Source organism: Protopterus annectens, chromosome 10.part0 (genome assembly GCF_019279795.1).
Source record: "Protopterus annectens isolate FY-2018-M chromosome 10.part0, PAN1.0, whole genome shotgun sequence".
NCBI lineage: Eukaryota > Metazoa > Chordata > Ceratodontiformes > Protopteridae > Protopterus > Protopterus annectens.
In genome coordinates, this window is record NC_056744.1 from 421,429,439 (window position 1) to 421,457,236 (window position 27,798).

The 27,798-nt window shown below is 44.2% G+C and overlaps 1 protein-coding gene across 1 annotated transcript in view; it reads left to right on the forward strand.

Annotated features, from left to right (window-relative positions):
• Positions 1–27,798, forward strand: part of RO60 (Ro60, Y RNA binding protein) — an 837,759-nt gene that overhangs the window by 649,086 nt on the left and 160,875 nt on the right. The window contains exon 7 of the mRNA XM_044086777.1: positions 8,236–8,352. Coding sequence (XP_043942712.1) covers positions 8,236–8,352 — 117 coding nt within the window. The remainder of the gene's footprint in view (positions 1–8,235; positions 8,353–27,798) is intronic.

Consider the following 27,798-nt stretch of genomic DNA (forward strand, 5'->3'; position numbering starts at 1 on the left):
ATTGCAGAAGGTTTTCACAGACCTGCACCGCATGTGTTTGATAACAGTATTGCAGAAAATTGGAGAGTATTTGAGCAGCTATATGATATTTTTATACAGGCTGCTTTTTCTGACAAAGGCGCACTTACAAAAGCATTTATTCTCTGTAATTTAGCTGGTTCAGAGGCCATTGAAACAGAACGTTCATTTGTCTATGCACCTACTGTGTTTGCAGGGGAGGGGGAAGATTGGCATATAGTGGTACCTGCTGAAACGCGGGAAGACCCTGAATGCTTAAAATATAAATTTAGAGAAATGTGTAACCTCCAAACAAATATTACAATGGAAAGGAACGTATTTCACACAAGGTTCAAAAGCCTGATGAAACTTTTGCAGCATATTTAACTTGACTTGAGAAATAAAGCTAAAACATGCAAATTTGGTGATGTGAGAGATGAGTTTGATAAAGGACAGGCTTGTGTGTGGTATTAGTAATGACACAGTGAGAAAGATTTTTCTTCGAGACAGTGATTTAACTTCAAATAAGGCCATTGAGATTTCTCAGATTTACGAGCTTACAAATGAGAATAGCTGTGGAGGGCACAGTGACAAAGCTCATGTTGATAGTAGGCAGCATGTGGTTAAAAGAAACAAGCCCAAGTACATGGCAGCTACTGCAGGTCCTGTAACAGTCCCTTGGGAAACCCCAAGTTTTTTTCCAGCAAATTCTAGAGCATGCTGTGTGAAACAGACATACTCAGTGAAGCACAAGGGTGAGTCAGCAAAGTCAAAACATGTGCCCCCAACTGGCTTTATAATCAACTGTCGTAATTGTGGTGGAAATCATGAATCTAAAAGTGAAAAGTGCTTAGCTTTTGGTCAGCAGTGTCATTCTTGCAATAAGTGGAATAATTTCAAAAGGTTTTGTAAATCAAATAAGACAAAATCTTGTATTAAAAGAAGGCATTCAAAGAGGCAAGTTGATCAGTTAGAAAGCTGCAACCCTCCTTTTATGTTGAGGGTGTGTCTGTGCTTGGTGAAACAGTTAATGAAGTAGATTTGTGGGCAAAGAATGAGTTTTTTTTGTACTGTTTGGATTAATGGGACTGCTGTAGAGCTCAAAATGCAATGTTATGTCAGAAGTATTTGCTAGAGTAAGAGCTGCAGAACCACTTGATTTGACAAAGTATGTGGAGCTTGCTGCTTATAGTGGTGAAGATATTCAAACTGAAGGCTCAGTAGTGCTTTCATGTTACTCTGCTGGGAACACTTATGACTTGCAATTTTTCATAGTCAAGAGGCATGTGCAGTCATGATTAGGCTTTAGAGGCACTTACTGCTTTCACTTAATGAAGTTCACCATGTAAGCCTGAATGACAACAGCTCAAATTTTGCCCAGACTATTTTTTCTGAGTATGCTGACATTTTTGCAGACAAACTAGGCAAACTATCAATTGCGTACTCTATGAAGATAGACCCAGAAGTCAGACCAGCACGGAAATTTCCAGTAGCTATGCAGAGCAGAGTCGAAGCCGAGCTAGACAAAACGGTGCAGCTAGGAGTAATTTGTCCAGTAGAAGAACTTACTGAATGGGTATCCTTCATGATAGTAGTTCATAAGAAAAGCTCAGATGATATCAGAAAATGCATTGATCCAAGAGATCCGAACAAGGCATTAAAAAGGCCTTGTCATCCAATGCGCACAGTCAAAGAGGTTGCTGCTCTCATGCCAAATGCCACTGTTTTTCTGTCTTAGATGCAGAGAGTTCATTTTAGCAAATTTTGCTTCACCGAAAATCTCCATTGTTGACCACATTCAGTACACCATTTGGAAGGTACAGATTTGTGAGAATGCCATTTGGAATAAATTCCGTCATTGAAATCTTTCAGTGTGAAATGGAGCAACTTTTTTTCTGCCTATCCCTGTGCTATTATAGTAGATGATATTCTAGTAGGAGGCAGTGATGAAGCCGAACATGACAGAAACCTCAAGAAAGTTGTGGAAAGAGCACGTGAAGTGAATCTTAAGCTGAATCCTCAGAAGTGCAAGCTCAGACTACAAGTCTTTACTTATGTTGGTCACTTCTTTACCAGTTCGGACTTACGACCAGATCCTTCCAAGCAAATAGCATTTCTCAAGATGCCAGCTCCAGACAATGTTTAAGCCCTACAACGTTTTCTTGGCATAGTCAACTATCTAGGCAAGTTAATTCCAGATTTAAGCCAACTTTCAGCACCATTACAAGAGCTGACCTGTAAAGATGTAAATTGGTCATGGTCAGAACAGCACCGAAGAGTATTTGATGTCCTGAAACAGAAAAATTGCTAACCCACCAACTCTCAGCTACTGTTCACAAACCAGTTACTCTTTCCTGTGATGCTTTTAAGTTTGCTCCAGGTGCACTTGTGTTTCAAGAGGGTAGACCAGTAGCCTGTGCATCGAGAACTCTTACCCAGACTGAGATGCAGTATGCCCAGATTAAGAAAGGGCTTTTGGCAATTGTTTGCATATTTTTTTGAAGTTCCATGATTTTATTTGTTGACCTATCCAGATCAAAACTGATCACTGACCTTTAGTCACTATTTTGAGAAAGCCTATGCATGCAGCTCCAGCTAGATTGCAATGCATGATGCTCAAATTGCAAAAGTAAAATTTCAATCTTGTTTACACAGAAGGCAAACTTCTTGCTGATACTTTATCGAGATCACCCAAAAAAATCACAGAACAGCATTTTGATGAGCAACTTAATTTTGAGGTTATGGAAGTGAAAATTTTTCTTCCGCACGTCTTGATCAGCTTAGAACTCGCACAGTTTCAGATCCAGTTCTCCAGAAGCTAAACCTCTTTATCAGTCAAGGATGGCCTTCAGAGTAGTGGTGTTTACCAGTAGAAGTGCAACCATATTTTCCATACAGAGATGAGATTTTGACGGACAATGATATCATCATGGAAGGTCCTAAGGTGATTGTTCCAAAGTCCTTGCAACAAGAGCATATTCAGATTTTGCATTGTGGCCACCCAGGAACTGATTCTACCAAAAGAAGGGCGAGAGGTCTAGTATTTTGGCATTCTATGTCAAGAGAAATTAAGAAAGTCCTTTCTTCTTGTTCAGTATGTAATAGTACAAAGCCACATCAACAGAAAGAACCACTTCAGTTAAACCAGATTCCTGAACTACCTTGGTTGGCAGTAGCCACAGATATCTGTGAGTGGAATGGTAAACATTACTTGGTGTTAGTAGACTCTTATTCACATTGGTTCGAGATTAACCTACTTCCTAACCTAACTTCCAGTACTGTCATTACTAAGTTGAAGTGACATTTTTCTGTTCATGGTAGTCCGCACAGAGTTATTTCTGACAATGGTGCACAGTTTACAAGTCAGTTCCAAGAGATTTGCAGAGGAGTAAAACCTCATTCATATTATGAGTAGTCCTGAATACCCTCAGTCAAATAGCTTGCCTGAACGTGCAGTTCAAAGTGCAAAACAGCTGTTACAGAAATTCAGACGTGACAATACTGATATTTTTCTAAACTTATTAAATCTTGGAAACATTCCTCGTGATAAATATCTTGGTTCACCTGCACAGAGACTTATGTTTATGTCGAGACAAACCAGAAACACACTGCTTGGTTCCATGTGCTAAGAACCACAAAGCCATGAAAGCCCAACTGTTGAAGAAGCCTTTGTCCCAGAAGTCTTACTATGATAAAACCAGCAAACTGCTCAGTTCATTGAAAAAAGGGAAGATAGTGAGGATGCAGATATCTAAAGATTTCGATCGAATCTGATTTGTGAAAAATATTTGGCAAGAGCGGAGATTGTATATTGTGGAATCACAAGGAGTGGAATACAGACGAAATCAGAAGCATTTGTTACCAGTGTTTGAACCAGTGTTACAGCATCTTCCCTGTGACAAAGACTGTAGTTCTCAGAGTGGCTTGTCCAGTGTTCCTGTTCCAGAGGACATTCCATCAGCAATCCCAATTTCTGAGAAAATCCCTGAGACTCCTCAAGCTGAACATTTCCAAGTGACTGTCCCTGTTGCTAAACCCAGTCCTAGCTATTATGCCACGACATCAAGTCGCATCTCGAAACCTGCTTCCAGATACACGGCAACCTGGACATGACTGTTTTTCTTTATTAGTGTCTGTATAATTGCATGCCTATTAAAATGTTATTGTTTGTATGAGACAGCTTGGTAAAGAAGTTGGATGTAAATGAGTGTATGTGATATATCTTTAAGAAGCTTTACAGTGAATCAGCACATGCAAGCAACAGTGCCATTTGGAGTTAGCAGCCTGAGTGGGAGCATGCAAGTATGTAGTCAGTCATTTAGATAGATAGTTTAAGTTCAATGTTCCTGTTATTCATACTGATGTATTTGTGTACAATAAACTACTTAAACACCCAAGCTTCAACATCGTCTTAATGTATATAAGAGGAGCAACACTGGGGTCCATGTCTACAGCCATCCTGTTAGTTCCCCATAGCCAGGTTTTTCATGCAGGTTCTACTACAATGATCCATCCTGTCTCAGCCCTTACCTTTCGCATCAAGCTGACTCCCATCTGCAGGCATCATGTCAGTTGGTGGATTCAGTCAGACAATGTTATCCTTGGCAGACCATTTATGAACAATCCACCGATGGCCGCTGTGACCACGGATGCTTCCCAGTTTGTGTGGGGAGGGCATTACAATGGGAAGATGATACAAGGCACACGGTCACCTCATGAGACCAAGTTGCATATCAGTGTCCTAGAGAAGAGAGCTGTCCTCCTAATTTTGCAAGCCTTTCAGGACATTCTCCCTTTGGGGACTATTGTAGTACACACAGACAGCATGTCAGTTGTCTGGTAAATCAGCAAGGAGGGAGGAACCCGTTCTTATCTTCTCTGCAGGGAGGCCATGAGAGTGCAGGAGTGTGTGATATCTTCATACCACCTTCTAATTGCCATTGCACTCTCCTTCCTTAAACATCCCCTACTTGTCATACCTTAATCTACTTTCTGCCCTTAACTCACTCTTCTCACTAGCTCTCTCTAATCGTCCTTGTCTACTGCTTCTACTGTCTTCTAAAATCTATTAAGCAAATCACCTCAGAGAAACATTCTATTGTAATTGTCTTGCCTTCTTGCAACTACATTATAAAACTGGGTTTTTATAACCACTTACCCCAAAAACTATATTCATCGTAATGACATATTTCTTTTTATACATCTTGAAATAGTTTTACTGTGCTCCTGATTATTGACACTGTATAACATTGTACTGCTAATTAATGCCTTGTAATAATCCTGTAACATTGCTGTTTAATGCTAATTTATAATGAAAATGGTATAATATGTTGAAGCATTTCTCCCCAGACATCTGCTGAAAAAGGGATCTTCAGTTCAGTCAGACAATCCCGGTCAACAAATGTAAAATAAAATAAATAATAAGTAATTGCAAAGCATATCCGGGGAAAAACGATCTGGCGGACAGACTGAGCAGATCACTCCTGATTCTGCCCGAGTGGTCCCTCAACCAATCAGTAGTGAACATGATCTTCAGCAGTTGGGGTCAACCTTGCTGTGACCTCTTTGCCTCTCCCCTCAGTAGTAAATACAGCAAGTTTTTTCCTCTGATCCCTTCTCTGGGGGTAGTTCCCGAGGGATGCTGTAGTCCACGATTGGCTCCTGGGTCTCCTGTATGCTTACCCTGCTCTTCCGCTCATCCCCAAATTTCTTCAGAAGGCAAGCAGATTGAAGAGCTCAGTCATCTTCATTGCTCCTTTCTGGCCTTGTAAAGTGTGGTTCCCCTTCCTTTGGTGTCATCAGAAATATCCTGCTTGGATACTGGAGCCAGCTTAGGCCCTCCTTTCTCACCCATCAGGGATACAACACCCAAATCTTCGAACCCTGAAATTCACTGCTTAGTTTCTCCACTTCCAACTTTGATTAGACAGTCCAGGCTTCAGTCCCTGGTTCGAAAAATCCTTTTGGCATCACAAAAGGCTTTCACCAAGAAAGTTCACAATAGCAAGTGGAAGAGGTTTGTTGTTTGGGCCACAAACAGAAACATTGACCTCATCTCAGCACCTGTTTCAGACGTGCTGCTGTTTCTCAGTACCGTTTTCGATGAGGGTGCTAGCTTCTCCATTATTAAGTTAGAGTTAGCTGCTATTTCTAATTTTCACACAGCAAGTCAAGCACTTTACATGTTTCTGTTCAGTCTGTGTAAACCCTTCATGAAGAGTATGTTCTTATTAATTCCCCCCAATTAGGGATCCTTCCCCCCTATAGGCATTGACACGGGGCCTCTTTGAACCTGCGGCTAGTTGTGACATGAAATTTCTGTCCTAAAAAACAGCTCACTTGGTGGCCATGACTTCCACCAAGAGGATTTCTGAGCTTCAAGCTTTATCTTCTAAACCTCTTTACATTGTATTACGTAAAGCTAGTGTCCTCGTGCACTAATCCATCGTTTATGCCTAAAGTAGCTAGAGAAAACAATATCAAGCAGTCCATACAACTGCCAGTGTTCTTTCCCAATTTTTATAACAAAGGGGAGTAAGTTTTTCACCTTCTAGACATTCACAGGCATTTCTGCTTTTATCTACACAAGACCAAACAGTACAGAAAGTCTGATCAGCTTTTTATAGCCTTCTCTTCAAATAGGCTTGGACAAGTGGTATCGAAAATTACTTGGCAAAATGGATTTCAGACTGCATTTCCTTCATTTATTCATCCAAAGGGTTGGAGTTACCTAAACCTCCTAGGGCGCATTCTACCAGGGCTATGGCTACTTCCTTTGCCTTCTATGCTAGAACCTCTATTGATGACATTTGTTCAGCAGCTTCATGGTCTAATAGTCGCACCTTTGTGTTGCATTACAAATTAGATGTTATTTCCAGGAGCTGGGCCTCCTTTGGCTAGATGGTGCTCCAGTATATCCTTCCATGAGAGCCACACAAGTTTCACATATCTATGGACTCTGACCCTACTGTGAGGATGAATGAAAGAGACAACATCGGATTAAAAAGTTATGTCTTACCATAACTTGGCATCTGTGTTTTCTTCTTTCATTCATCCTCACTCTCCCCCCAACCATCCCCCTGCCTTTCTTTTTGAGGAACCTGGATGATATCAGCACTGTTATGTCCTATGTCTGGGCATCTTCTGCCAGTCTTTGATGTCTGAATTTGGCATGTCTGGTTTTGGCAAACTCGATCTGAGGGAGTTGAGTGGATGAAGAGCATTGTGGGTATGAGGGAGGAGCTTGAGAGTCTGATCCAAGTCTGTGGAACGGGCCGAGCCAGATCCGAGACCTTACTATGAGGATGAATGAAGACAACACAGATGACAAATTATAGTGAGACATAACTTTTTATTTTACCGAGTCAGACTTTTCCCAGTCAGTAAAGTTAGATAAATTATTTGTGTGGAAGGATCAGAGCCAACTGCTGTCCCTTGTTTTACATGCCTTTATATTTATCACAGATAAATTACCATTATAGTTTAAAACACCAGCATTATTTGAACAGGCTTTGAACATTTTGGAAATTGTTTGCAAACTCAGAATATTAGAAAATTGTTGCTCATGATTTGGCCATCTAAAGCCAGAATTTGCTGTGGGTTAAGTCATTTTTAGAAACCGTCCAGGCCTTTTATTGCATGGGTATCATATAAGTTTGAAGTAGATTCCCATGAGAACTCATGAACTCTTTTTAAAATGGTAGTTGTTGAGATTTAAAGATCCCGTTGATGAGACATGCATAAAAAGCCAAAAAACCTAAATGGTAATAAATGGATAAAGCCTTGACTAACAGCTGCACAGAGTCACCTTTAGATGGTGATATCAGAGTGAGCCCTTTGTGTAGCCTAGTGACCAGGGACTAGCAACCTCTATTTAAAAAGCATTTTCACTGTCCATGTGTGAGCTTCCTCAGATCTTTTTAATTTAGACCATGTTTTCAAATTATCACAGTGGTTGAGGATATTTGTAGTTTAAAAGAAAACAAAGGAATCCATTTATATTTTTGTGTAGCTCATTTTTCTCCCTGCTTTAACTTGCTAAACAGCATTATAGACAGTTGTCTCTAGCAGATACTGTGTTATCTGAAGAAAAGTTGTACAGAATAGGTACACTGTGCTACATGGCTTAATTTTCTTTTAACCCTTGACCACACAAGGCTCACCAGACTAATAATCACTGCAAAATTTAAGCTTGTATTAACTACAAATTATATTTAAAATGTTTTCTTTTCTTTCCAGAATGTGGAACCCACAGGAAAACGCTTTTTATTGGCTGTTGATGTCAGCGGATCAATGTCGCAGACTGTTTTAGGCAGCCAGCTGAGCGCTAGTACCGTTGCTGCTGCAATGACTATGGTAAGAACGTAACAGAACTACAAACCAAATAGTTTGTCGTGCTGTTTTTATCTGGTTCCATCTTTTTAAGATTATTTATTAATAAGTGGTTATCCTGTTTTATTGTGAGTGTCTAGAATCCTGTTCCTTGTAGATCATCTGGTACTTTTCTAGTTAAGACAGCTCGGTATTGCCTATTGGTCAGATTCCTTTGATCAGAGCCAATGTACTTGGGTCCTCCTTGTATATTTGCTAAATTGAAAACTTCTTCAGAACTTAGAATAGTTAATATATGAACATGTTTAGGCTACCGAAATTAAAAGTGAAAACAGTACATGATTTCTGTGAAACATAGTGATTTAAAAAAAATATTGTATTTTTTTATATGGATTGTGTGAAAGATGATCCATGAGGATATGATGGGGAATTGAGGTTGAACAGTGTAAAACTGTATTGACAACTCTTGTTGGAAGCCTATACTCTGTGTGGATTGGATTTTAATGTGAATTTTAAATGCCATTTAAAGAAAAAAGTGCATTTAGTTATTTGCAGAACCTACCAAATAAAGCAGGACAACATAAGTAGGTGTTCGTAATGGGGACCTAAATACTCATCTTGGGATAGATAGAATAGGATATGAGGACTGCTTGGGCCCACATGGTTGGGGTGACAGCAATAAAAGAGGAAAGGTCATTCTAGATTTCTGATTGGCAAATGGCTTAATGGTGGCCAACACATGGTTTGCCATGAGAAACTGTCACAGGATCACATAAGAGTAGCCAACATGCAACTCATGTATGCTCCTTCCTATTAAGGAAAGGGCATTGGGGTAGAATCAAAAATTGCAGAGTTATCACCAGTGAAACAGTCGACTCACAGCACAAACAGTTCAGATCTCTAACCTGACACTTTTTGTGGAGAAGTTCCTAAATTCAAAGGCTGAATCACCAAAGCGCCTTGTAAGTGTTTTTGTGTGACTGTTGTATAACAAGCAGTGAACTTACACCAGTTCCGTCTTTAAGTGTGTGAGGAGCTGGACATAGTACTGCTGTATGATTCAATGTAGCCACTCATGGACACAAGGGGTTGAGGCTTCTATCCCATCAGTTAACTTGGAGAATAGTAATGGTGGAAAATGCCCAGCTTGAGGATGTGCAGGAGGAGCCCTCATGCCTCTGCAAGAGTATCTTCATATGGGGAAAGAAACAGTGGACAGACCATGTCCACAACCTTCTGGAAGTAAGTTCATTCTCAAGATGTCCTTCCAGTCACCAGATGTCATGTACTCCACCTTGTGTAGTTCCCATGTTCCATTTTGGTAGACACTGAAATATTTGAGAAAGGTGCTCACCAACAACCAACTTTTGGAGTGATATGTCTCAGAGTATGAGCACTGCCCAGTCCTTGGCTTACTGTCTGGAGCATTCAGCAACTGGAGTAACACATGAGAATGACCTCTTCTCAAACTGCCTTAGTTTGATGGTAGCACTTATGACCAAAATACTCTTCTTCCTAGACCTCCCCTCAGGTCCAGCAAGCTCAGTGGTCCAGTACGAAGAGTAGATATCAGACAATTGTTTGAGGTTTAAAGGGACCTATTCTGATGGGTTTGAATGTGTACTCTTTGGGACTATGTCCTGATGCCACCAGTGAGCTCGGTGTAGGTCTCCATGTTCCCCATTCCACCACTGACAGAAGTGTCCCTAAGAGGTAGTGTCTTGTTACTGGATACCAGACATGTTTGTTACAACATTCAGAGCCACACATTTGTTCATGAGCCACTCAATTTGGAACTGAAAGATCAGGTTTGGGGTCCCCCCCTTGCTTCCTGTGAGGAGCCAAAGAATATGTAGGCCATAAGCTCTGTAATGAGTAAAGATAACACTTCCCGTCCAGATAATTATTTCATATTAATGTTAAGGTACATCTTTGGGGTGGGGAGAAGCTCATCAAAGATTTTATTGTGCAACCTGGAAGCATTTGGATTCTGCTGCATTGTTTTCCAAGAAGTCAGATGCCCTTTTTAAGCTCTTTATTGACTGAAGTGGATACTAAGCAACCATCCTAAAGTGGCTGCCTACCTTATCTCTTTGGATGTGCATGGGACCTAGTGGTACCAACATTTCACTATCTTGTTGTCTGACAGCAAGTCTAAAGAGTTGGGCAGGGTGGGTGAAATAGTGTTTTCCCGTGCTGCATTGTAACATAGATACTTCAACTGTTTGTCGTTATTGTTCAGGTTCATGTCCTGCGTAGTGGAGTAAGTGCTGGAAAAGCTTTAGCTCTGTGAGACTTTGCTCAGGGAGGAACTGGTCAAACCTGTGGGTTCAGTTTCCCCAAAGGACTACAGTTTGGCTCCCTGGTAATTTTGACTCTCCTCTTGCTTTGCTAGGGCAGCAGGCTCAGGCATGTCTGTACTTACGTGGGATGGGCATGGCTGATGCTCTTTATCCTTAACCAGGAGATCAAGCGATCCATTCTTACTTCCCAGTTGCAGGAGTAGGGTCTTTCGGGCCAGCTTTGTCCCCCCTGTAGATGAAGAAGCCAACTCGCAGACTGAGTAGGACCCTTAAGGATCAGAATGTCTTGCTTTCCATCCCCATCAGTGCTAGTCAGGTCTCTTCAGCAGAGATTTGGTTGGTACATCACTTGCATTCCCCGCTATCATTTAGATAATATGGGGTTGTTAGTAAGAGAAAAGTTTGCCGTGGTTTGGGGAGACCATCATAAAAGATCAGTGGTTCATTGACTTGGTTAAACCACATCTTAATGTTCTCAGGTTCTCTGCAGAAAGAAGCTGTTGAGATTGACCCAGCCTCTAGTTCTCAAAGGGGATATTATGGCTTGTTCTTTTTTGGAATGAGGACAAAGGTTACAATCTTGACTCTTAGGTGTCCTGCTTTGACCACTACTGCAGTATTAATTACCTATGGGATGTATCCTACCAGGGATAACGTACACCTTGCCAACATACCAAAGCTTGGACACCTTTCTGTTGTGCCATACATCTGAGCTATGCCCAAAGCTTGTGAATGCACTGTGGTACATAAGGCATGAGAATACCTCAGAATTTTCTTGCTGCCAGCCCAATCATTGAATCTTCACTTTTGCTTCTGTCTGCAGCTGTACGGACAGATTAGTGTCTCAGGTGAGGAAGCTTCCTCATTTTGCATGAATTTTTTTTATGTGAAATTTGACTTTTTTCATGATGAATAGGAGTGGGAAATATGATTGTAGGAGGCAGATTCCATACAAGCGTAGTCATACTAAATGCTTATCTTACTCACAGTTATAATGAGTGCTCCATCTGTTGACCATTTGTTTCTAAAACTTGGGATATGTTTGTCTTCTCTTAAAATTTGTTTAGAATGTCAAAAACTGAAGTAGCTTGCAAAGGGTAGGATTGCATCCAAATCTTCCCAGTAAGATACAGCAACTGTAGCAGTCAAGACCAGGATAAAGGTGCGGTTCTAATAAGCGAGCTATACGTATAAAAAATAAAAAATACCGAACCAGCACAGCTAGGCACAACACAATTTATTTAAGAAACAAGTGGAGTTAAAAGAAGTAAGCTGTCAGCAGTCTGATGAAGCGATGTGAATATCGCAAAACCACTTACTTCTTTTAGCTCCATTTGTTTCTTAAATAAATTTTGTTCTACCTAGCTGTGCTGGTTCGGTATTTTTTATACATATACTTCCCAGTAAAATGTCCTTCAGCAACCAAGGAAGACGCTTAAGAAGTTGAAGCCTGAAGCTTGCATCTCTGCTGTGGTTCTTGATGTACCTTCAGACCACCTGAGAGTTCTAGGTGTTGCTGCTGCTGTCACTTCCCCATTAGAGGCCAGTAATGCACGGCTTCTTGGCACATCCAGTTTGACTTGTCTGACAGACACTTCAACTGGGAGGGGGGAAACCTTTGCTCGTTACTTTTAAGGGACAAAATGACAGTCCTCAAATTTGAGTCTGGGAAGAAGTTCCAGGTTCCCTAATAGAGGTATATCCTTCTAGTTTTCTTCACGCTGACACACCTAAGAAAAATAAGCAAAAAGCCAAGCACTTCAATGGTTCTGCCCCTCCTGTTTGTAGGACCCCACGGAAAGAGTGGTTCAATTTTTCACAGGGACTCTTTAAAGCAGTTATGTTCTTTGAGCCCCCTGGGTTCTGTAATTCTGCTTCTATTTCTCTCTTCCCTCAAAAGAGAGACTCAGATGACTCTTCTGAGGACGATGATTCGGGATCTGAAATAGGTTCTTTGACTTACTATTCCCATATCCATTCCCCTGCTGGTTTTGAATCTGAGGGAGATAAGACAGTGTCTCTTGGCTCTTCTTTAGAGGAACTTTCCTTTGGGGATACAATGCTTAACATTTTCAGTGGGAAGGTAAACAGGGTGTCACTTGTCGCATAAGAGCCCGTAGGGGCAAAAGAGGCATTGTGACCTGTTGTATATAGGAGTCCCCAAACCTTCTTGCCATACCTCCAGTGCTGGAAGCTTTACCGGACACCTCTACCACAACTTCTGTAAATCTTGAATCTTGTCTTCCAGCCCCTAAGAATACTGATTTTACAATGTTTCTTCTTCTTCTTCTTTTGGCTGCTCCTGTCAGGTCGCCACAGCATATCAACTGTTTCCATTTCTTCCTGTCCTCTGCATCTTGCTTTGTCACACCAACCACCTGCATGTCCTCTCTCACCATATCCATGAACCTTATCTTAGACCTTCCTCTTTTCCTGTTACCTGGCAGCTTCATCCTTAGCATCTTTTTCCCAATATACTCTGCATCCCTCCTCAGCACATGTCCAAACCAACGTAATCTTGTGTCTCTGACTTGGTCTCCAAACCTTCCAACCTGGGCTGACCCTCTAAAATACTTATTCCTAATCCTGTCCATCCTCGTCACACCCAGTGCAAATCTTAACATCTTCAACTCTGCCACGTCAAGCTCTGACTCCTGACTTTTTGTCAGTGCCACTGTCTCCAACCCATATAACATAGCTGGTCTCACTACCCTCTTGTAGACCTTCCCTTTCACTCTTACTGGTACTCATCTGTCACAAATCACTCCTGACACTCTTCTCCACCCACTCCATCCTGCCTGTACTCTCTTCTTCACCTCTCTTCCACACTCACCATTACTCTGAACTGTTGATCCCAAGTATTTAAACTCATCCACCTTCGCCACCTGTACTCCCTGCATCCTCACCATTCCTCTATCCTCCCTCTCATTCACACACATATATTCTGTCTTAGTCCTGCTGACCTTCATTCCTCTTCTGTGTAGAGCATATCTCCACCTCTCCAGGTTCTCCTCCACCTGTTCCCTGCTCTCACTACAGATCACAATGTCATCTACAAACATCATGATTTTACAGTGTTTCTGATACTCACAAATGTATTTACAAAAAGCATTCTTTAGTCCCTGCTGTAGTTTCCTTAGAATCTGACAATCCCACCAAGCTGCTGCCATCTTCCAATGTCTTACCTAATGATAAAGATAGCAGGGCTATAGTTGTGTATGGATAGAAGGTGTACACTTCAGCTGCACTTTATGTGCGATTAACTACCAAACTCATACGGTAAGATACCATGTGAAGTTGTTAAATCTCGCCATTTATTCTCACTGATGGGTTCAGAGCCAATCCTCAGCTCCGACACGGCCGATAGCAAAGCTCAAGGTTTGCCAGTAGCTCGAGACCTAGCCCCTTATCCCATGATGCACTGCCGGAATTACCTCGGATCTAGTTTGCCGCGGCACAAATCTCGGTGTTTCAGATAGCTCGGGCCAATATTATTCGATAGATTCATCTATTTGCAAGTTTAAAAACTTTTTTCTTGACTCTCTTGTGAGGATGCATATGCAAATTCTTCAATGGCTCCTGTTCGATCAGTGGTCTTACCAGAAATTGCCAATGAACCATATGATTCTCATCACAAACTCTTGCAAGAGAGACCTTCGGTGGTGGTTGACGTCTCTTCATGTCACAGTAGGAAGACCCTTTGTGCCCCCCCCCCAGTAGCCACTGTGACCACGGATGCTTCCCTGATAGGGTGGGGGGGAGCATTTTCAGGGAAAGACTGCCCAAGGCACATGGACGGATCAAGAGTCACATCTGCATATCAATGTTCTGGGGTTGAGAGCAGTACTTCTGGCATTGCAGTACTTCCAGGACTCTCTTCCTCTAGGGACAATTGCAGTTCAGGCAGACAACATGTCAGTGGTCTGGTACTTGAACAAACAGGGCGGAACCAAGTCTTATCCCCTTTGTCGAGAAGCCCTCAGGGTATGGCAATGGGCTGTGTCATCCCAGCATTTTCTGTTAGCAACGCACATCCCGGGGAAATCCAACGTGATAGCGGACAAGCTGAGCAGGGCAATCCTGTTGCCTCACAAGTGGTCTCTCAACCAACACGTTGCAGACATGATTTTCTGCAAATGGGGCCAGCTTTGCTGCGACCTCTTTGCCAGTCACATCGATACCAAATGCAGAAGCTACTTTGCCCTAATACCACCTCCAGGACATCCCCCGAGAGACGCACTCGTACACAATTGGCCTCCGGGTCTCCTATATGCATTCCCACCAATTCCATTGATACCCAGGTTTTTACAGAAAGCAAAATCGCTGGGAAGGACTGTTATCCTTATAGCCACCCATTGGCCTTGACAGATTTGGTTCCCCTTTCTTCACCATCATCTGCTGGAGGATCCATGGATCCTGGACCCAGTTCCAAACCTCCTGACACAGCCGTCAGGGGACCACCATCCTTCATTGCAGTCTCTAAAGCTGACTGCTTGGCTGATCCACTTCCCCAAGTAACCAGGCTTCATTCACTCTCAGATGACACAAGACAAATTCTATTGTCTTCTCATAAGCCATCCACCAGAAAACTATATCGCAGTAAGTGGAAAAGGTTCTCCATTTGGGCCAGTTTACAAAACATTGACCCTTTCTGAGCTCCTTTGTCATCCATTTTAGAGTTTTTGACAATGATTTTTAAGGAAGGAGAGCAGCAGCTGCCACAGTTCGGGTTCAGTTAGCCGCCATATCTAATTTCCACCTTGGATTGGATGGGTTAAATATTATGGCCCATAAGTTATCTAAGATTTTTCTCAAAGGTGTTTTTCACATGAGACCTCCTGTCAAAATCCCTTATTCTCCCTGGAATTTGAATTTTATGCTATCTTAGATAATTCTTCCCCCTTTTGAACCATCATCATCTTGTGATCTCAAATTTTTGTTGTGGAAAACTGTTTTTCTAGTGGCCATTACTTCTGCCCGCAGAGTGTCAGAACTTCAAGCATTATCTATCAGACCTCCTTATATGATTTTCCATGCTGATGGAGTATCTCTCAGAACAAACCCCCCCTTTTTGCCTAAAGTCTGTTCTGAGTCTAATATCAATCATGTCATTGAGTTGCCAGTCTTTTTTCCCAACCATTCCAACAAATTGGAATACATGATGCACAAACTTAACGTATACAGACAGCTCAGATTTTATCTTGATAGAACTAAGGATATTAGAAAATCAGATCAACTCTTTGTATCCTTTTCAGAGGCCAGAAAAGGTAGACCAGTGGCTAAAACAACCCTTTCAAAATGGTTATCTGATTGTATCTCATTTGTTCATGCAAATGCTAACATACCTTTGCCACACAAAGCAAAGGCTCATTCAACCAGAGCCGTTTCTGCGTCTTCTGTCTTTCAAGCTAAATTGCCCCTTGATAACATTTGTGCTGCAGCCACTTGGTCTAAGCCTCATACCTTTATCACTCATTACAAAGTAGATAAGGCTTCCAGGGACAGGTCTTCTTTTGGTTCTACGGTCCTGAAAAATGTACTCCCGTGAGCCACCCAGGATTGCAGGTGCTAGGGACGTTACCCATCAGTGAAAATAAATGTCGAGATTTAACAACTTCACATAAAGAAGTTATGTACTCACCATAACGTTCAATGTGAGTTGTTTATCTCGCTTTTATTCTCACGTCCCTCCCTCCATCCCCCTTCTGGCTGACAGTTGATTTAGAGGCTAGTATCATCCTGGTTGTTCAATACTTCTTCTTCCTTCTTGGGAAGTGCTCCCCTTACAGGGGTATATATACACACAGGAAACAAGATCTGAGGTAATTCCAGCAGTGCATCATGGGATAAGGGGCTTGGTCTCAAGCTACTGGCAAACCTTGAGCTTTGCTATCAGCCGTGTCGGAGCCGAGGATTGGCTCCAAACCCATCAGTGAGAATAAAGGCGAGATAAACAACTCACGTGGAACGTTATGGTGAGTACATAACTTCTTTTTTTATCTGTTGTGGGTGACATTAACAAGCTTATGTCAAAGACACCTGATTTAGGCAGTAAAACCTCTGCACTATCCCCAATGAATTCTGCTGCCAAGGTAGTCAGACATTCCATTAAATGCAAGCTGTGATGCAGCTGAAGTATCTTGCAGAGCTGTGGCTGTTGGTTCTTTGCTAAGGAGGTGGTATTGGTTGAGGATACAGTTTCTTCATAAAATCTAATTTATTGAAATCCCTTCTGGAAATGGATATGGTTTTAGGTCCTGCTGCAGCTATAAGTTTCAAAAATTGCAGGGGAGAGGTGAGCTCATGCAAGGTTTTAAAGAGATTTTCCTCTCTCCTCTTAAATTCCTAAGGCACTACCCTTCTAAACTGGCCCCTTCTTTCCTAAGAAGCATAAATCTAAACAAAAGTGTAAAAATTTCTCTAGGGCAAACCAGGATAAGACATTAAAGGAAAGAGTCCCTTTCTAGACAAGTCTTCCAGTTTGTGACGATCAATATCTACTCCCTCCATCTCTTCCCTCTCAACTCAGCCAGTCTTTCCCACTGTCAAAGGTCAGAGAGATGAGTTCTAAACAGGTCTCTATTATTTCATTGAAAGGCCACATTGTCAAATGTAATTTCATGAAAGTGCCATTTGAACAGTTCTAACTGAGTTTACATTATGGTAGGGATCAGGAAATTTGCCCTTCCCCACTGTAGTGAAATCTCAGAATTTGTATATACAATTAGAGGGGGGTGTGGGGGTGTCGATGAATGGCATTTCTGATGAAATGCCATTCAACATTGTGGCCATTCATTGAAATAATATAGACCAGATGTTCTTCGTGTTTCACTGTTGCATTTGGGACTGACGTCAAGTTGTCAGTGGTATAAAGCAGGGCAGCCAATGCCATTATATCCGTCTTTCTTGCCGTGGAGCCCGAAGCAGCAGCAGTTTACTTGTGGGTCAGTTGCCCATTGCCACAGTGACGTTGAAAATGACTAAAGCTAAGTACCCCATTGGGGATCTTTTTTTTGCACCAACCGATGTCCGAAAAAGTAAATAATTTTCTCCGCTGTGGAAAACAAATACCACACCGAGACTTCTATAACCTGTGTGTAACCTGTTTAGGCGCAGACCACAATGTCCCTGGGTGTCGGTTCTGTGCCCTCTTTAACTCTAGGACCATTCGCCGTAGAGCAGAAATTGTAGCTAGGCATTTCAGACAGGTCTGCACAATACAAAATGGCGTCCATCAGTCAGCATTCAGTGGATATTCCCAAAAAGAGGAAAGATAAAGGGACAGACCACATAAAACTAGGCCTTCAAATGACTCCTACTTGAAGCCAGTCTTCAGTGCACCAGAATTCAGTGAGGCGCCTACGCAGCCCCTGATGCCTGACATGCTTTTCCTTCATAGGCCTCTGCTGAGACCCATTTGGAGTTCGGTACGCTGCCAGAACAGTCGACATTTGCTGATATTTTGGTTGTCAGGAGCCGGCGCCAGACAAAGACTGACCACCACGCCGTTGGCTACATCTACACCCAGGCCCATTGAAGCACTGAGGCCTAAGAGCAAGACCACTCCCAGAAAAAACAGTTCCTAGTCACCATTTTCCTCAAGCACAGCCTGCTCAATCACAACTCCTTAAGATGGCAGAGGATCTTATCTCACTTATTAGAGGTAACCAGACCACCCCATCCAAAAAGAAAAGGTATCTTCCCCTAAGATTCTCTCAGAACCCGACACTGAAGAATCTGATTATTTGGATTCCGACGATGATCAACAGCCCCTTTCCATCCTTGAGGATTCTGATGCAGATGAATCCATCCCATCTGCATAACCCCCCCCCCCCCAGAGGACCTATCCTTTGGTGAAACCTTACACACCCTTAGGGAACATTTCCACTGGGAAGCTCAGGATTACCCCCAGTCTAAGAAGAGGTTAAGGGAATTTCTGGATCTTTCCCAGCACAAACCCATCACTCCCATTTTGGATGTGGTAAAGGATGTGTTTATGGAGTCCATTCTCACACCTGATGCCCTGCCCTCTGCACCTAAGAAGCCAGACTGGTATTACAGGGTGCCAGACACTCACAAGTACTTGTTCAAAAATCCTGCAGCAGACCCAGAGGTCATCACCCAGGGACCCAAATGGGCTAAGGAGAGTTCATCCAAAAATCCTGTTCCTTCAGACAAGGACAGCAGAGCTCTAGACAGATGGGGTAAAAATTATGCACCTCTGCTACCTTAGCTGTTAGAGCTCTTAATTGCCAGTTCCATATGTTAAAATATCAACAACATACATTGGAGCTATTAAAACAGAAGATTTCATCCTTGCCAGGCAATTCTACTTCCAGGGAGCTAGGGGAGCTTATACACTCCAGCTCTCAAGTAGCAAAGCATTCCCTCCATTGCGGATACGATGCCCTTGAAGCCTCTAGCAGAGCTGCTGTGGTGGGGTCAGTCATTAGGAGGCATGCATGGCTGAAAGAGCAGCCTCTGCCTGATCATGTTTAATCCAAACTCCTAGACGCCCCCCCTGGATAAGGACCGCTTGTTTGGAGCTAAGGCTGAGGAGGTGATCAAGAAAATGGAGGATAAGGCTAAATCAATGCAGACAGTAAAATAATTCCTCCAGGTCCAACCTCCCAGATTCAGCAGGAACTTTCCCACCAAACATTGGTCCTTTCCTTCCCAATCCTGACCTGTGCAAAGGAAAGGCTGTAGGGAGAGACCTCCCACAAGGACAACAGAGGCCCAGACAGTGGACCTCTGCAACCCGAGGGCAGGGAGTTCTAAGTCCACTCCCTGCCCTAAAGACTTGCAATGACACCTCCTCCCCCCTCTGCCACCCCCCCCCCACAAAGGTTAGGAGGAAGGCTATCCCTTTACAAAGACAACTGGCTATCCATCACAAAGGATCATTGGGTTCTAAAAATCATTTTTCAGGGATACAGATTCTCTCTCAAAGAAAGGCCAATCTTAACAGGGTACCCAGACATACCTTCAAATCAGCGGGCTGAGGCCCTCCAACAAATTCAGAAACTCTGTGCCCAAAAAGTGGTGTAGTCTGTACCCCCAGAACAAGCCGGAAAATGATTTTATTCCAGATTGGTCCTGGTACCCAGGAAAGAGGGCACTTGGCACCTCATTCTGGGTCTAACCACACTCAACCTTTCCCTGCAAGTGCCAAAATTCAAGAATGCTTCCGCTCCAAAAACTCTTACCCATGCTGACCCAAAATGCCTGGCTTGTTACCCTGGATCTAAAGGATGCCTACCTTCACATTTCAATAAGGGAGTCTTGCAGAAGGTTCCTTCGCTTCAGGGCAGGCTCACAACACTTTCAGTTCTCTGCTCTGCCCTTCGGCTTATCTACTGCTCCCTGGGTTTTCACAAATGCCTGACTCTGGTCATTGACTTCTGCAGGCAGCAAAATATCCAAATTTACCCGTACGTGGACGACTGCCTCATCCAGGCAGACAGCAGGGAAAAGCTCCTGCAAGACCTCAACTTTGTCAAAACCCTCTTAACCTCTCTGGGATTTACCATCAACAGGGAAAAAGCTAATTTCCAGCCCACCAGACAAATCACCTTCTTGGGGGCTCTCCTGGACACATCCACCCAAAGAGCCGTCCTCTTTTCAGAAAGAGTTACCTGTCCCAGTACTTCTCCCAGTTGGCTTACAGAAAGCACCTCACAGCAAGGAGGTTCCTCTAAACGCTGGGGTACATGGCATCCTGTATCCTGTTGGTGCCCTTGGCCAGACTACACATGAGAAAACTGCAATGGTACCTCAATAAATTTGGTGCCAGTACTCTGTCTCTGGAGAAAAATCTGCCCCATGTTAAGTTGTCAATCTCGCCTTCATTCTTGCTTGATGGGATCCCTCCGAGAGTCACTTTTACCAGCTCGAGGCAGCCCCATATCCCATGATGCAAGTAAGGGTACAGATCGCTTTGCCGCTTTCGCTTATGAGGTCCTCCTTTTACCAGCTCCTGGTAAGTGATTCAATTTATTGATATTTAAGCCCCTTTTGTTAAAACCTTTATTGTTAGTTATAAGTTAATTTTTTAGATTTCCTGACAGAAATTCCCTGTCTGTTAAACTTTTTTTAGTCAAACTTTACCCATCCCATCCCCTCCCTGTTAGGGTGTGTGTGTGTTTGTTTTTAGGAATACCTTTTTGGTATTTTTCTTTAATTTAAAATTTTGACTGGTGTGTGTGTGTGTTTTGTAGCACCATGTCAAAGGAGAGGGTCTCAGGTTTTAAGAAGTGTGACTCGTGCTGTCAGAAGATGTCTCTGACAGACGGTCACACTTCTTGCCTGTATTGCCTGGGGCCTCTTCACCTGCAGGACTCCTGTGCTATTTGTCATTCCTTCAGCCAGAGAGTCCTGCAGGAAGACAAAACAAGCTGATACTTAGGCTCCATCAAAATCAGCTAAATCTGCCAAGGCCCAGGCTTCTGTGTCTCCTCTGGCTTAACAGCCGGCACCGGCGGGCGCTATCGGCGACACTAATCCATCGACATTCCACCGGTGTCGGCTCGATCGGTTCCGACCCCCCATGGCACAGGCATCGTCGTCGGCCCCGCGGCTCTCCGACACCGTTACTTTGGTGGCTGTATCGGCTCCAGCTGGAGCGACAGGATCTATAGTATCGGTTCCGATGGCTCATTCCAGGAAGAGATCTTCAAGGTCATCCAGACTGTCAGATCATGACCTAGAGAGAGTGGTCAGTAGATTACTTAAGTCACAGGTACTGGCCCAAATGTTACATAGTCCGTCTCAACAGGCGACTGTTGGTCCACACCCGTTACAGTTCCTCCTTCAACTCTACCCCAGAGCTTGGAGTTGGAGTCTTCGAATGGTTACTGCTACGGCTGGAGGACGGATACCCCTTCTGTTCCTTCAGCCTCTACTCTTATCTCCTCTTGAGACCTTCCTTGGCTTCCATGGTCTCCTTCCCCTTGGTGAGCTCGGCTCCGACATCTGCCTCGGAGACTTCGGACCTGCCTGGGAGGGAGCATGAGGTGATGAAGAGTGTGCTGGCCACTGGTATCAGTCAGCAGTCTGTACCCGTAGCTCCTCCCTCTATAGTACCTGTTGACATCTCTGCCACTTCTCTTGCTACAGGACCCAGAGATCCTCCGCCTCAGGTTTCCCCATTGGGAATTTCCTCTTCCGAGGATTCTCCTGATGTTTCGGGAGATCCTCCTAGGAAGAGGACTTGTAAGAGGAAGCATGTAGACTCCCGAGTCTGTCACTGGATACTGACTTTGATGAGTCAGAGGATCCCTAGATCCCAGATCCCCTCTGAGGATGTCTCCTTCTCAGACATCCTAGAACTCCTTAAACAGAGGGAAACTGGCCCACCAACAATCCCTCTGAGGATGAGTCAGTATACCTAGAGGCGTTTGATCTCGCCCTCCACCTCCTGGGTGTCTCCAGCTCCTGACTCTGTAGAGCCAGTCCCTAGGAGGCCTTCAAAATTTATCACTGCCCGTGTGACAAGCAATTCCTCACTAAGGGTGTCCCGCTGATGCCATGGTGGTGGCTGCGGCCACCAAAAGGAACTTGCAGATCCTTCATCCTCCTAATAAGGACTCTAGGACCATGGATAGGCGGATGTTTTCCTCAGCGACCTTTGCTATGCGTTAAGCTGAATTACCTATGTCACTTCACCAGACTCCAGAGGGATATCCTTAAGGAGCTGGGTGAAGTAGTTCAGGATCCTACAGCTGCAGGGGCTCAAGAAAAAATTGTAGGAACCCTCAATTCCATTGCAAACTCCTCCATGCGGCTAATATCTTATGCTGCGGATGGGTACAGGTGTGGCTCTTAAGCCTGGATGCGGCTATGTGATTTTGACGGCCTTTTTAAAGGCGTCCTTCACAAATTCTCCCTTTGATGGGTCAGCTTTGTTTGGCCCTCAGGTGAAGGAAACCCTGACCAGGTGCGAACAGGACGGCAAGACTCTTTCTGCTGTTGGAGTCCGTTTTCCACCCTTCTAGACCTTATCCCAAAGGATAGAAAGGTGGGAAAATGGAGGCAGAGGGGTAACAACAACAGCGCCCGCCTAGAGGCAGAGGGAAAACCAGGGAAACAGAGAGCCTCTCTCTGACAAGCCCTTTCAGCATCCCTGAGATGTTGCCCGGCTGTCCCTCCTTGGAGGCAGTCGGGAAGATTATCACTGTACCCAGAAGCCTGGCATTCCCTCACTCAAGACAGATGGGTACAGTCGATCATATCCAAGGGTTACATAATTCCTTTCGAGGAAAATCCTTCCCTCAAATTCCCTTCCAGATGTACCAAATTGCAGAGTTAGAAGTCTCAAAACTACTGCAAAAAGAGCCATTCAGCCAGTTACAATAGACCATTCAGAGCAAGGAGACTGGAGACCAATATTGGATCTCAGCAGACTCAACAAGTCTGTCAGGAAGACAAGATTCAATGGTCACTCTTCAGTCAATTCTGCCCTTCTTACAGAAGGACAACTGGGCGTGCTCAATAGATCTTCAGGATATCACATCAAAATTCACAGACTTCCAGGAGATTTCTCGCTGGGGTCCAGTCATTTCCAGTTCAGAGCCCTGCCCTTTGGTCTCACTACAGCCCCAGAGTGTTCACCAAATGCATGGCAGTGGTCACGGCTCACCTGAGCGTCGGATTCCAGGTGTTTTCCATTATCTCGGCGACGACTGGCTCCTGTCAGCCACCACCAGGCATCAGCTTATACAAGCCAGGGATTACACAATAAACCTTTGTTCTCATTTGGGCATCTCAATCAACTTCGAAAAGCCATCCTTATCTGCCTGCCCAGCTATTACCTTTCATAGGCGCAAACTTAAACACTGTTCGGATGTCAGCTACCCTTACAGATCAAAGAGTTTCAGACATTCAAAGTCATGTCAGGATCATTCTGGCCAACAAGAAAGTACAGGCCAGAATGGTTCTAAAGGTATTAGGTCTCATGGCTGCGGCCATTACTCTTCTTCACCTGGCTCGATTCTACATGCGCCTTCTTCAGTGGATGCTGTTCACACAATGGTCATACCAGCAACTTCCAATGCGTCACCAGATTCTGGTGACTCAGACATGCAAAGAGCATCTTGCTTGGTGGATCACATCTCCTCAGGTTCACCAAGGCAGGTACTTTGTACCCCATCCCCGATAGCCACTGTCACCACGGATGCCTCCCTGATCGGGTGGGGGTCATTATCAGGGCAGGATGGTTCATGGAGTACCATCTGCACATAAATGTCCTGGAGATGAGAGCAGTGCTTTTAACGCAAGCCCTCCTCACTTTTCTTCCCCGTAGGGACAATTGCAGTCCACACAGACAACATGTCTGTAGTTTGGTATATCAACAAACAGGGCGGAACCAAGTCCAGACTATGGCAATGGGCGATCTCCTCTCATCGGTTTCTGGTAGCAACGCATATCCCTGGGAAAACCAACATTGTAGCGGACAGATTGAGCAGAGCTATTCTCATGCCTCACGAGTGGTCTCCCAAGCAATCTATAGCGGAAGAGATTTTCCATGTTGCGATCTTTTGCTACTCCCCAAAACAGCAAATGTCCAGACTTCTTCAGCCTCTTCCTCTATCAGGCCATCCCCTGACCCAGGATTGGCCCCAGGGACTTCTTTATGCCTTCCTCCATTTCCTCTGATCCCTCAGGTGATCCAGAAAGCTACCGCTTTGAGAGCCAAATTGATTCTCATTGCCTTACTGGCCTCGACAAGTTTGGTTCCGTTCCTCCATCATCACCTTTTGGTGCAGCTGCATCTGGACCCAGTGCCAGATCTTCTGATTCACCAATCGGGTCAGCTGCACGGTCAATCCCTTCTCTCAACCTCACAGCATGGTTGCTCCACTTCCTTCCTTAGCCAGGCTTCCTTTGATCTCTAACCCAGTTAGAGACATCATAAAATCCTCTACCAGGAGGATTTATACAAGCAAATGGAAGCGTTTCTCTTATTGGGCTAAGGCCCAGAATATTGATCCTTTTACTGCCCCTGTTCAGGCAGTCCTGGACTTCTTAGCAGAGATTTTTCATGCAGGCTCCTCTTCTTCCACAGTCAGAGTTCAATTGGCTGCTATTTCCAATTTTCATGTCGGGATAGCAGATCACAATATTATGTCCCATAGGCTCTGCAGGGCCTTCTTGAAAGGAATTTTCCTACTAAAGCCTCCAATCAGGAATCCTCCTCCTCAGTGGGATCTAAATTTAGTGCTGACATCCTTGATTCTTCCCGAGCCAGCTGTTTCCTGTTCCCTGAAATATCTTTCTTGGAAAACTTTATTCCTAGTGGCTATTACATCGGCCAGGAGGGTGTCTGAACTTCATGCTCTTTCGGTTCGACCCCCCTATTTGGTTTTTCACAAGGACAGAGTATCTTTGAGAACTAACCCAACCTTTTTGCCTAAGGTCGCTTCAAAGAACAATTTGAATCAATCCATTGATCTCACTGTATTTTCCTAACTACTCAGATACAGCTGAACAAAAGCTACATTATCTTGATGTCCACCGTCAACTTAGATATTATTTGGACGGAACAATAAAATTTAGAAAATTTTATCACCTTTTTGTTACCAATGCGGATAACAAAAAAGGCCTTCCTGTTTCTAAAGTGACTTTGTCTAGATGGCTTTCTTCGGTCATCTCTGAAATTTATCTGCTCAGGGGAAAACAGCTGTGCTCAAAACCTAAAGCACATTCAACTAGGAGCTTAGCTACTTCTACAGCTTTTCAAGCTAGACTTCCTTTAGACACTATTTGTGCAGCGGCCACTTGGGCCACTCCTCACACTTTTGTTTCCCATTACAAATTGGACTTGGCCTCCAGGGACAGAGCCAGTTTTGGCTCTACAGTCCTCAAGAGTTTGTTCCATTGAGCCACCCAGGATAGAGGTGCTAGGACGCTGTCGAAGCAAGAAGATTGACAACTTAACATTAAGAAGTTATGTACCTACCATAACGTTCCATGTTAGTTGTCTTCTCGCCTTCTTTCTCCTTCCCCTGGCCTGGATAGACCTTGTTATAAGAAACTGTTATGCTGAAGACCATTCAGACCTGGTCCTTCTTCCATCTGTAAGTTTTCTTTCTTCCTTTGGGAAGTATTTTATGCTTGGTGCTATTGCCCTTTGTCAGCAAACGAGATCTGGGTACTTACCGCCTTGCATCATGGGATATGGGGCTGCCTCGAGCTGGTAAAAGTGACTCAACCCATCAAGCAAGAAAGAAGGCGAGAGAAGACAACTAACATGGAACGTTATGGTAGGTACATAACTTCTTATTATCCCTGCTTAAGAGACAAACTCCTATGGTTGGCAAAAGCCCACACACTGAACAAGGGCCTTCCCTTTCTTATTTCTTCCCCATGGCCAGACTATCACCATGGATACCTCAGACAAAGCTTGGGGGCACACTTAGGCAACATGTGCACCCAAGACACTTGGGACCTCAGGGACCTACCCCTACACATCAACCTAAAAGAAATGATGGCAGTACTCAGGACTATCACAGCTTTCAAGAACCACCTGGAACCAGGGGTGCTTTTCATCAAGACAGACAATACCACAGTCATGTGGTACATCAACAAGCAGGTGGGAACGCACTCCTACCCACTTTGCCGTCTGGCCATGCTTCTATGACAGACTGCTTCAATGATGGGCCTTCATCTGATAGCCCAGTACATCCCAGGGGAGCACAGTACCCTAGCAGATCACCTCAGCAGAAATTTCATAGACCCCCCCCACGAATGGCAACTTCAGAGGGAGACCGTCATCTGCATAACACAAGCTTGGGGAGCCCCAGAGGTGGATCTCTTCGCATCCGTACAGAACAGCTAGCTGGACCTGTTTTGCACCAGGGAGTTCCATCCAAAAGCCTGGAAGGTGGATGCCCTCTCCTTCCACTGGGGCAACCTGTTTGTCTACTCATTCCCCCTTACCAGTGATACCAAGGGTACTGCTAAAGATCAGGGAGGAAGGGCCAAGAGCCATCCTAATTGCCCCAAATTGGCCCAGGCAACATTGGTACCCCTTGCTGCTCAGCCTAACTAAGGAACCGCCCAGGAACCTGCCTCTCACTGAAGGACTCCTAACCCAAGCAAAAGGGTCAGTACTGCATCCAGATCTACAAACTCTCAACCAATCCGCATGACTGATACCCCAAAGGTGGATAACAACCCACTGTTGAGCAAGCAGGTCCTGGACATAATTAAGGAGGCCAGGAGGCCCAGCACAAGAAAATCATACTCTACAAAATGGAAAAGATTCAATGCTTGGTGCCAAACTAAAGGTACAAACAGCTCCCTGCCATCTCTCTCTCTCTCTGATTCTAGACTACCTGGCAGAGCTAGTAGAAAAAGGATTATCTTACTCTTCCATCAAAATTCATGCCTCAGCTATCTCTGCCCATTATCATACAGAGCAGCCCTTGTTCTCCCACCCATTGCTAAAACAATTCCTTAGAGGGGTATCCCACATCAGGCCACCCAGGAGGCCACCCACACCTGCCTGGGACCTGAAGTATGTCTTGGAAAAATTGACCTTACCTTCCTTTGGACCAACTGCCTCAGCAGAAGTAAAACACCTTTCTTGGAAGACCACCTTCTGTTGGCCATAACCTCAGCTAGGAGGGATTTTGAGCTGCGGGCGCTCATGGTCACTGAGCCCTTCATTGTCTTCCATGCAGACAGGGTGTCCCTTAGGACTAATCCCTCTCTTATGCCTAAGGTGGTGTCTGACATAACATTGAACCGGGCTATACACCATTCCACCTTCTTTCCTAACCCTCGGAACAGGGGGGAAAGAATCCTTCATTCATTTGCTGTGCACACACAACTTAGGTACTATCTGGATAAAACCACCTCTATCAGGAAGACTGACCAACTCCTGATCAGCTTCGCCCCAGGGGCAGAGGGGAAACCTATTTCCAAGCAGACCATTTCTAAATGGATGTCACACTGTATCCATTTCTGCTACCACTTCTATGGCAAAGTTCTGCCCAAAACTGTTCAAACCCATTCCACTAGGGCAGCATCTGCTTTCACTGCTTTCTTAAGAGGGGTCCCTACCAAGTGCATCCTAGAAGCTGCCACTTGGACTTCCTTCCACACCTTCAACAAACACTACCACTTGCCTCTGTTCTCCAAAACTCGGGCAGGCTTTGCCTCT